This window comes from Cynoglossus semilaevis, chromosome 2, assembly GCF_000523025.1.
Source record: "Cynoglossus semilaevis isolate Cse_v1.0 chromosome 2, Cse_v1.0, whole genome shotgun sequence".
Taxonomy (NCBI): Eukaryota; Metazoa; Chordata; class Actinopteri; order Pleuronectiformes; family Cynoglossidae; genus Cynoglossus; species Cynoglossus semilaevis.
Genome location: NC_024308.1, coordinates 2821277 through 2833118, shown reverse-complemented (window position 1 = coordinate 2833118; position 11842 = coordinate 2821277). Strand labels below are relative to the sequence as shown.

The following is an 11842-nucleotide window of genomic DNA, read 5'->3' as shown; positions in this document are numbered from 1 at the left end:
AACACAGACTCGCAGAGACACTTTGTTTTTGTTGCCCGCTGAATGTGATGCCAGAGTCTTTGTGTGCTCTCACAGACGTGTGTGTGTGTCTGTACTCTTTTTTTTTTTTCAATGTGATCACGGTGTTTTGACCTAAAATTTAACCTTACAAAGTGAAAATCCTGTTGTTTTATACGTATTATCTAGCCACATTTGTTTAGGGCACAAACTCGTGCATCTGTGACCTGTATAAGCAGTCGCTGTATGACAACTGATGTTACCGGTGCTTTGAGACCCTCTGCTTTTCCTCTTATTCTCATTAGGCTTTTGACAAAAACCATTCTCTGTGGACAGATGGGAAATCGCAGAGAAAGAAATGTAGCAATTTAAAATGTGTTTTGTTCTTTGGACCACAAACCTGGGATGAGAAGATGAATGTAATGGGTTTTAAAAGGATGCAAAGACACAAAGATGAGAAAAGCCAGCGAGCGTCAGCAATCGAAGCAAAGTGTTCTCAGGGTTAAAGGTCAACCTAGAGAGTCTGTTAATTTGGTCACTGTGGGAACTATCGATTAGAAGCGGGCACACAGCTTTGGCCCTCACACACAGACAAAGGCTCATTGAGAACACTTCATGAAGCGATCCCACCACATTTAATAATGAATTAATAAACCATATTGAACGTTTGGAGAGAAAGAAATGGCGATTGGTGCGAAAGGATAACAAAAAAGAAAAGGAAAGGACTGGGCTGTCCATGAAATTGACCGTCACCTTTGTGCTCCCGCTGAAAACTGACAGTCAGAAAAAATGTATTGTAACAAAATCGAAACTCGTGTGTATTGTATGAGTATCAGGGATCTTAAAATTAAGAAATAAACAACAAAAATACAAGTAAAAAAAAAACGACGAGCCAAGGTCAGCATCTGTGCTGCTGCAGCTGTGGGACTGAGACGGAGACAAAACCAAAGTCTCTCAACTCCCCCCGCCCCCCTTCCTCCAACATGTTCCTCCAAACGCAACCCCTGATTGGCTCAAAAGGTGGCAAGGTAGACCAAGTTTGAATTTGGAGTCGGAGAGAAATGAAAGACATGACTATACAGATGCCTGACTAAGGCTTAGGTTTAAGGGGAAAAAAAAGAAGTAAATCTTAGTTTTAAAACCATGACTTTGGCTGTCAGTGATGTCAATTGATGATAAAATAAATAAATAAATATATATGAGTTAAAATATAGATAGGTGCTGATTGGATATAAATTGGATGTATTTGAATCTTGTTAATGGATTCGCCGCCTTCATTTCAGTTTCATTACAGTTGATCACACGGTCTCAGATCAACTGTGACGACGTGTAAGTCTTTAAAACACTTCAAAACACGAAAGAATTAAGGAATTAAAAAACAATCACATTTGTTTTCCCAGCGTCACTTCTTGAAGAAACAAAACCTTCCCCGGTCGCAGAGGCTCTTCTTGTGACAAAGGTGATATTTTCTGCGTGCACAGATGGTCTGTGGCATCTCTATGGCTGTTTAGGGACATAATAAGAGTCTAGAGTTTCTGTGTGCTCAGTTGGAGATGAATTCCACAGGCATTCTGCTGCACTACCTGATATGTCAGATTAGAGATGCAGTACGTTCTACTAACAAACAGGTGCGGGCAAGAAATGTAGATGAACGCATGCAGACATGTGACATACAGTGTAGTATGTTTCCAGTGTACGTGGAAAAATAAATCATGTCACAAATCAGATGATCAGTGAAGGTCACGTCTCATTTGAGTCAGGGTTCATGTTGTTGTCGATGTCGGCTCATAGTTTTATTCTAGTTTTTTCTGATACAGTGATCAGTGTGTTTTGTGTTTTTTTTTTATGATTCTGATACAGTGATCAGTGTGTTTTGTTTTGGGTTTTTTTATTATGGTAAAACCCATCTGATATTCAATACTTCAATACTTCGGGGGGGGGGGGGGGGGTTATAGTACAGTGGCATTATTGTATGCAGTTTTTTCAAACATTTTTGGAGTGATTTACTTTCTACTTTCCAAGATTAATGACTAAAAAATCTTAGAAATCTTCAATTATATAATATGGGTTTATTACAAGATAAAAAAAAAGAAGTTAATACTCAAATGTGGTCACTTGGAGGACACATTAACTTTGACCTTAAGAATAATCATTCCTCTGTTGAGCGAGTGGCCCTTCTTCCTCCTCCTCCTCCTCCTCACCCCATACCAGCAGAAACACCTGCTCATTTTCGCAGCAGTCTTATCACCAAACTCAGGATTGAGGCCCAAATGAACCTAAAATGATAACAAACGTGAGCTGGTTCAGGGAGTAGAGTCATGGGGAAGAATCAGGTTAGGGCGGGGGGGTATAATCATTTTTGTCGTTAAGCACTGCTGTGCTCTGCCGGGACTCAAACATGGGCGCCCCAAAGCCTAGTGCTTTTCTCCATACACCAGGTCACATTGCTGGGGATTTTGTCACTCACTCTGCCATTTTTTCTGATTAATGCAACTCTATTTGTGGCGTTTGACGTTTTGGCTTTCAAAAGAATGATTTGTGGGGGTGACGATTAGTCATTGGCTGCTTCTCTTGGCCTAATACAGGACACCAGCTTCATGATATTTATAAATGACCTGGTTTGGAAGAACGAAAAAAAAAAAAAAACTTCTACTGTCTGTTTAAATTAAAACTTTGTTGGGCAAAAAACAAAGCTAAAAAAAAAAATCTAAACTCTGAAATGTGCTTCCGAACACAAGCCTGACTTAATTAAGAGAGTCTTCATCACTGTGAGAACAACAGGAGCTATTCTAGGTGATTCCGTGCCTATTCCCAGGTGCATGCAGAGCCAGTTTGGCTCAAGGCGAACAGATGCCAAGACAGAACTGCACCAAAGGATGACTGCCAGAGAGGCACGGGTATTGAAGTCGGCTTCAAACCTCACCTGTAGAACTCGCGAAAAAAGGACATTGATTGTTGTCCAGCAGAGCGAGGTTTACAGACAGAAGCCCAGCTAATGTTTATGTAGCCGTCGTTTCAAACAGATAAACTCATCGCCTGCCTGTGTGTCTGTTCTCCCCCCGTGTTATCAAGAAAACATGATTCCCTCCATTCATTAAGGCTCCACAGAAGGAGATTCAATTAATCTGTTCATTAGGCCAGATCAAAAATGAAAATACTTGTTAAAATCAGTTCCAGCTGTGTACTCTCGTTAAAACATGCCGGAGCGTAGAAATGCTCGTGGCACTATACCAAAACCCGGCTATGAGAAAAAAAAGGTGGGGGGATGAGGGGGGGGCTTTTACTTTGGCCTGTTTTGAGTCAACGTATCATGATAATTGCTCTACTCTTAGCGGGGGCCTATGAATAAACATTTTGTCAGGGAGCGTCTGAATGCTGCATTCCCAATTAATTTACATTTGCCCAGAAATGGAGTGAATATCTGCTCTTAATCACTGTGTTTTATTTTCTCAATTTCCCCCCAGTCTTTTCTCATTCTCTCATTCCCCGTCTGACACTTTCATTCCCCCTCTCACTCGCGCTCTCTTTCTTTTTCCAACTCTTTCTCGGGAAAATCCCATTAATCTCAGCCAGCGGTTTTGAACAAAAGCTATGGGCTAAGCGATTGATCCGGGCATTGATCCCACTCGCCTGAACGATCATAAAGGTGTTAAATTGGTTTCTGGGAGGATATGTATTTTTCATCGCTCGCTGCTTCTGGTAGAGGTTCCTTTATTTTATTTCTTAAAGCAAAACATGGGTGATGATGTTAAAACATGGAACACATCAGATCTAGAAATAAAAGCTCTAAATACACAGCTGCAAATTGCTGCAAATATTTTTTTCTTTCTTAAAGCTGTTTCAGCTCATCATTGAATCTAAAAAAGAACTTTATATAAAAGAATGACTGGAAATAACTACACATTTGGTATCATCACAAACTGTACTGTGTCAGTGTTAGGGTTGTCAAATGGTTTAACATTTCTTATTATTAATCACAGTGTCTTAATCATTGGGTTGAATAAACATTCCTAAATGTTAGCTGGGTGTTGATGCAGTATTTAAAACTAAAACATTTTTCTGCCACGTGTTTAAATAACGACATTTATTGATTCTGTATTAGCACAACGATAAGTGGATGGAAAGTGGAATACTTGGATATAGATGCATTAAAATGTCTTAATAAAAATAATAATAAAAAAAATTTAAAATATAAAAATTATAGAATGATAATGCCACACTAAATAATTTGCCATTTTGATTAACTTGACTTCAATATTTAATCTTAACATAACTCTTAACTCTCTAGCTTTATCTTTTTTTATATTAACTTTTCACAACATTTGTGAGATATCTAATGAAAGGCAGACAGATGTTTGTGTTTTTTTACTCCAGTGTTTACCCTCGCTGCCTTTTTATCAATGTATTGTCATAGTCTGTCTGAACATTCAGCAAGTCCCTGCATTGTCTTCTCCCAGAGACAGTGTTGAGGATTTTCCTGTTTTCAAACACATCGATCATCAGCTCCATGTCAGAAAGTTAGAACTATCAGACGGAGCAGAGAGTACATCTGGTCAGATCAGGCGCCATGAATGGCGCTCATTTGACACAGCAAAGGAAAAGCTTGTCATGGAAACAGCTCGTGTCACTGGCACTTAAAAGGTCAGCCAGCTGAACCCCGGCCCAAACCTCAGCCTAACGCCTGTCGGTTTGTCATCAGTTCCCGCTTCTTCCAGACACGTGTCCCGTGCCCTGGTCTGGGCTGATTATTTTACTCCTCATTCCCTCTGAACCCTGTCAGAGTGAAGCTTCCAGGCAGGCAGACTAAGGACAGCCCTTTGATGAGGACCCCGACACTTGCCAGCTTCACTGACATGTGAAGGGTTCGTTTGAAGAGACTGGGCCTCACACGTATTATTCCCTCAAAGACACAGAGACAGAACCACGCTTACATATGCTTCCAGAGTTCTTGGATGGTGAACAGCAGTGATCAGTCTTCCTTTGACCAACTTTGTTGGTTTGTGGAGAAGACAAGATGGCATTTTAATGAAGGTATTTGAATTTGACTTTCGGTCATATGCCACTAACGGGACGAAAAGATGTAGATGAATACGCAGGGCAGAGACAAAGTGGGGGATCGGGGGTGAGGAGGGGGGCGGAGCAGAGGCTGATAAGATCTGTGTGTGATCCTAGATGTTGTTGTTAAAAGTTCAACTTTTGATTCCTTAAATACAGTCACAGTTATACATAACGTATAGGGTTAAATAGATGTGATAAAGTGCATGAAAGGTAAAGCAATACTTATATCTAAAGCATGTAAAAAGGGAGGTTCCGTGGTGTAGCGGTTAGCATAGCTGTCTCAGAAGCAGAGAGCAGATTGTCCTGGGTTTAATTAACACAACAATCTTCCAAGTATGGAATCAATGAAGTTCAAAATATGATCATTGTTATTAAATGAGAGATCGTTCAGCAGTAAATGTTGGCCCAAGATGTTTATGACCAGTATCAGTGTGTGTCCCACTTTCCTTTTTGTCAGGTCAGGGTTAAACCGTGCTACTGTATTGTGATGACTATCCACAAGGTGAACCCACACTGTTTACATCCCGTCGTTCCGTCACTAGTCACAACAAACATGTTCAACAAGCACAAGATTTGGCTACAGTGAGCGCCAGTGACGTAGATGCGTGACACTTGTTGACGAAGCTGCGCTTCTCCTAACTGCTACATCAAATCAACAAGTCTGTGAGGTCAAGGCGAATTTTCAACAAATGCTCCACTGTACGACTTCCAGACAGCACACAAATAAATTCCTGTCTGCCACATCCGCACTGCACCTGCCTTTGTGTCACAAAGTTATACCATTGATTCACATTCTTCTCCCAAAGTTGTGTTTGACATTGGTGATGAACATCGCCGCGGTTCTCACAGACTCACGGCAACAAAGTAATTCACAGTTCCACAAAGCCTCAGTGTACTCGCAGAGACACATTATTCCCAAAGATACCACGAAGAGTGTTTGCTGATAGCGAAAAAAAAAAAGAGCGGGGGAAGTGAGGAGAGAGAAAGAAGCTCTCATACATTTTCCTCATTCTTTCCTTCTTGATGTGGCCATTTTTTGTCTGTGAGTGTAGCTGTTTAGGGTAATGATTAACACAGGCAGGCATGGGAAGAGGAGCAGCTACAATAGAGGGGGTTGTTTTTTTTTTCTCCCCCTCTACAGACCCAACTCTTCACCTGCAACTTCCCATGCTCACCTAGCAGGGCCCTGTGGCCCCCGTGTTGTAGGGGTGGGGGTGGTGTCTTAATCATCACTCACAAACTGCTGCCAACAGACAGAGAGATAAAACTGGGGACTTCATAAGATCAGGCACGTAACAAAGTGCTTAAGTGAGTGTGGAAAAGTTCACGTGAGAAAACTTTGAAGTGGATACAAGGGACTTTTGAGCTTTGTGAATTACAAAAAAAAAAAAAAAAGAAAAATCACACACACACTGCTCATGCTGCACAGATGATCAATAGCGATTGACCTGTGTGTGAGCTGCACACAGCTGCCTGTGATTTTCTCCAGCTCTGGAGAAAAACGCACACTGCAAAGGTTTTTTTGTTTTATTTTAAAAAGAACAGCACACTGGACCCTATTGTTAGTTGGCATAAAAACATGACAGTTGGGTGAAAACAATGCTCGAAATAAATCTGTAGGTAAAAAAAAAGATTGACATTAGTTAATTAAACAGCTTACAATATATATTTTTTATATTTTAATTATATATTTTTGTTTATAAATTGAATATTTATAAAATGTAATTGTTTAATTGTATGTATTGTATTTAATTGATGTAAAGTGTTGTAAAATAATTACATTTACTGATTGTATTTAAATTGATATTTTACGTTTTAAATTAACAAGAAAAGCATGTGTTTAGATCCTAATGTTAAGATTAAAACAAAAAAAGTATATTTCACCACAAAGATAGAGCAAATTATTTGACAGTGACTGAATTGTTGACAGACAGTGGCACATAATCATTTCTTTCTCCTAAATAAAGGAAAAAGCCCAAAAGCTGACGTGTTTGTTTCCTTTCATTAAACAGGTGGATGACCAGATGAAGCTGCTGCAGAACTGCTGGAGTGAACTCCTCATCCTCGACCACGTTTTCCGGCAGGTGGTGCACGCCAAGGAAGGCTCCATCCTGTTGGTCACAGGCCAGCAGGTGAGTTGGAAAAATAAAATCTTCTCTCCCCTTCTCTCCCCTTCTCTCCCCTTCTCTCTCTCTCTCTCTCATGGTCTAAAACACTGTCAACGGTGCATCATTTACTCCTTTGGGGAACAACTGTGAAACGTGTCAACATTTCCCTTAAAGCGTTATTGATTTGTCAGCCACACAGGAGTCACCTCTTCATTAAAAATAGATTATGATTATGGATTAAAACTAATGTCACCAGCAAAATTAATTTAGCATGTTTTTCTTTTTTTTTTTTCACTCTAAGCAAAAATAATGCAGGCAGAGTCGTACTCAGATGTGCAGGAGGCACATCAGTGAGTAGTGGGCAGAGAAAAAAAAAACAAATATGTGGACTGCTTTTGGTGAAGCTGATGCCTGAGGCCCACATCATGGCTCAAAATCCTAATCTATCAGCTGTGATTCTGTCTTCTGTTTTTGTTTCCAACACACATTCGTAATATTATGCAGTCCAGGAGCAGACAACAAAGACTCCTTTAGCAGCCCCTCTCTCTCTTTCACACACACTCACATACTGTACAGACAAGACAGTACATTTAAAAAATCAAAAGAGATCTCATCATTATTTACAGAGCAGAACGTACTCTAATAAGAAACGGTTCAGCCCTTCTTTTTATCCTTTAATCTGTGGTGTGGCTGTCACAGAGATGAGAAGTTGCAGATTATTGAGTTCTTAGTGTTTAGTCAGTGGAATTTAGACTGGTAGTTTTGCTGAAAATGTTCAGCAAATATAAAACGAGAAGCCCCTTGGATCAGATCGCCGTTTCCTCACATTTCTATTTTGCAGTAACCACTCTGTGAGACACATAAAGAAATATTACAATTAAAAATGTATTTTCCTGAAATTGTTTTCATTAGAATATAAAGAGCTAACTGTAAATATTTATCCCGTAAAGAAGGAAATAGACTGTAAACACAAGAAGAAGACACATCTTGCTGTGCTTTATCTTTATTTTACTCTAAAGGGGATTGTAATCTGTAAAATGCTGTAAAAGTTCTTTACATTCACAGGCTAATACATAAGAATTAGCCTCATTGTCTCAAAGACTAGAGAAAAATAAAAGAGAAAAAGAGAGACAGAAGTGAAGGGAGGTAAAGTATGAAGAGGAGACAGAGAGAGAAGAGGAGGAGAGAGGAGGTGGGAAAAAGAAGAAGTGGAGTTACGGAGGGATCAGAGAGGAGATGATGAGAAGGAGAGGAGGAGGAGGAGGTGCAGGAGGAGGGGTTGATAGTCAGGGGAGGTGCAGGGCCTCAGTTTCGTTTGCATACGCTGGTTAATGAACAGCTGGTGGTAGGAGCGATGTTGTGCGCTGGTTAATGAACAGCTGGTGGTAGGGGCGATGTTGTGTGTGTGTGTTTTCAAGGGAATGACTCTGAAACAGTTCATTATCTCCTATTATTCTCTGTGTGGCCAGAGGTGACAGCACACTGATAATATCAGGGATATTTAAACCACAGCAGCAGCATCCCTCAAAGCCCAGGACGCAACATACACATGCACAAATACATGTGTTCACCCTATTATTATTTTTTTATAAAGAGTGTGATAAGTTGATTCGCACCACATTTTTACAATTTAGATGGTAAAACAATTATAATAATATTTTTCGTGGATGGTTTATTCATCACCAACAGCTTGTTCTTTTTCTTCTGTTCTATCTCCATCTTGTTGACAAATTCTTTACAAACGTCTGTCTCAAAAGTAAAAGTTCTGGCTTTTGTTTTCTGCGTAATTGCTTGTCACGGTGTACGTTAAATGGCTTTTCAGTTTCAGACTGAATAAAATAACTTTGTTCTGTGTTCTGGCAAAAGATCAAATCCAAAGTCAAACTTGGCAAATACATGCAGACATGAAATGACAATGACTGAAGTGTTGAATGTTTAAACAAGGTCTCTCGGTTTTCTTTTTCGCTGTTGTAGTTTTTATATATTGAAATGCTCCGGGTGTACATGAAATTTAAATGAAGGAAAAAAAAAAGAGCTCTTCCAAAAGTTCCCCCTTGTATGTGTTTTCAAATGCAGTCCTTAATCTGATCTTACTTTTTTAATAACTTAAGATAAGTCGTTATATTCATGACTGCTAAATATTTGACGGTTTGTTCTTATAATTATTTCCCAAGTCTCTGCAGGAGTGATAATAAAGTCATATTGATCGATTGATTGATTGACACACAGGTCACCAGGGTCAGTGCTAAGTCTGCTATCACAGTCACATTAAACAGCTTTTTTTCCTTCACTCTTTTTACTTAGGGCTAGAAGGCAATAACCCAAGGCATCACTATCAACAATCCAATCCCTCAATGAAGTTATTTCATGCACAGTTGATTTTATGTAAATTGATTGACACCTCAGAAGGGCAGAATGTGTGCTTTTCACAGTCATAACTCCTACTGACTTGGAAGTGGAAAGCGAGGAAAAAAAAAAGAGGAACAAAGGCATTAAAATAGAGAGGCAGAGTGGTTTATAGCAAAACAAAAACGAGAAGGTGGGGGGTGGAAGGAATAGGATGGGGGAAGAGGAGAAACATGAGGCGTTGTTGACACACTCTTCGTGCTAACAGACAATCGTTCTACTTATACGATGAATGAATTCTAAATCCAGGCTACTTTTAATTGTAAATGTGAGCTTGCACGAAACCCTCTTTCTCCCCGAGCTTTAGGAGCTGCACACGCCAACCACTCCCTTCCCCTGGAAACCCTCATGCAGTCAATTATGGTAATGAATTGTCAATAAATATAAAAATTTAATACGGTCCTGCTTACTTTGAGTGGCAGCTAAGGACTTGCCTCCCAGACAAATGTGCTGCGCCTGCAGAAATGAAGTGCACCTGGAAAAAAAAGGGTGTGAGCCAGTGTGTTTAAAGGATCCATCCATCCATCCATCTATTCAGCTATCTATCTTTCCACTTACATACCTATCAAGACTTTAAGAGGTTAAAAATATGGTAATCTAAACTAGTCCTGTGTGCTCACACATCTGTCTCATTATTCCAGGTGGACTATGGAGTAATAGCTTCACAGGCCGGAGCCACACTCAACAACCTGTTAAGCCATGCCCAGGAGCTGGTGGCCAAGTTACGCTCCCTGCAGCTGGACCAACGGGAGTTTGTTTGCCTCAAGTTCCTGGTCCTCTTCAGCCTGGGTGAGTGTTTTGGCTTCACTTATGGTCAAATGAAAGTTTATATTTGTTTGTGGTAAAATCAGTGAGCAATGTGATGTGATAGCAGTGTGAAAAATCTAACGGCAAATGGGGATAAAGAAATGGGGAAGTGACCACTCCCTGGAAAAAGCTAAAGCAAAGGTAGAGGCATGAAAGGAAGGAAGTAGAGGATGTACGATATTCGACCAATGAAAAGGTTTCCATGCAGCTCCTGAATTAAAGCTTGTTTCTATGCAACTCGTGGATCAATGATATTGGATGTATAAATCATGTGTGCAGGTGATAATCACAGAGATAGAATCATGACATGAGTAAATGAGCTAGAAAAAAAATGCAAGGAAGGACGTGAGAAGCTGTTGGATTGAGCTTTGTAAAGTCGGAGAGTGAGGGCAGTGGTTGGAGGTGTGAAGAGTTTGACTGAGGAAAGGGAAAGAATAAGTGATGGGATGGAGAAAACTGAAAGATGAAAACCTAGGAAGTGAAGGAATTGCTGGGAAAGGTGGGAGAGAGCTGAGCAAATGTGGGATAAGTAAAAGGAAAAGAAGCCAAGTCAAGATTGTATATTTGTGTGTGTGTGTGTGTGTGTGTGTGTGTGTGTGTGTTCTTAGCTCCCAGTTCTCATCAGTACTCTCTAAGTCGAGGTCAGACATTACCAGGAGACTGTCAACTCTGTCTTTTGACTAACAAGTCTGCTTCAAATGGCCTCAATGGGACGCACACACAGACACACACGGTCACGCTCGTACACACACACACACACACGCTCACCCTGTCACCCCGGTACTCTTGAGAGCCATACTGGCATACACACAATGAGATTTTTTTTTCCTTCTTCAGCTGTCTCCATTCATCTTTGATCCACAGAGTTCATGTTTTCGCCTCTTTAGTTGCTCGGCCTTTGTACAGAGGGGAAACGTCCACAAACACACGGAGTCAATCAGACAGGATTAACGTTCGTGTCAGTGTTGTTTGGCGGAGCTGCGCGGGAACACAGAGGGCTGCGTTGGGGCTTTAGAGTGGTTGTGGGTATTTGGTGTGTATGTGTGGGGCTTTTTTTATGGGGCTTGGGTGTTGTTTGGGGCTCAGGGCCTAAATAATTTGGCAGTAACATCATCCATAATGAAAGGCTCACCTGAGGGATATGTATCGCCCCCGGCACTGCCTGTTTTCTGACATTGCCCAGGCCTTTTGCACAAGAAGCTCAACACCGACGTCGTAGAGCGGGCGGAGGGGATCAGTCGGCGTTAGAGGAAATGGAGGTGCTGGTGGTGGTGCGCAGAGGATAAAGAATACATAGCAATGTAAAGCCTGGAGATTTAGAACTGATTTGATTAGCAGTGCACAGAGCTAAATGGAGCTGTGTGTGCGCATGCATGCATGCATGTGCGTGTTTGTCTGTAACGGGCGGTGAGAGGGTCGAGATAGATTCTTTCACCTGAGGGAATGTGCATAATGCGCGCGGCAGT

General features: G+C 40.8%; 1 protein-coding gene across 2 annotated transcripts in view; it reads left to right on the top strand.

The window, feature by feature from the left end:
* Positions 1-10867, top strand: part of LOC103393976 (nuclear receptor subfamily 5 group A member 2) — an 82122-nt gene extending 71255 nt beyond the window's left edge. For both annotated transcript variants that reach the window (XM_008331123.3, XM_008331108.3), the window contains 2 exons: positions 7068-7187; positions 10211-10867. In XM_008331123.3, the coding sequence (XP_008329345.1) occupies positions 7068-7187; positions 10211-10414 (324 nt within the window). In that variant the 3' untranslated portion in view covers positions 10415-10867. The remainder of the gene's footprint in view (positions 1-7067; positions 7188-10210) is intronic.
* The last annotated feature ends 975 nt before the right edge of the window (positions 10868-11842 follow it).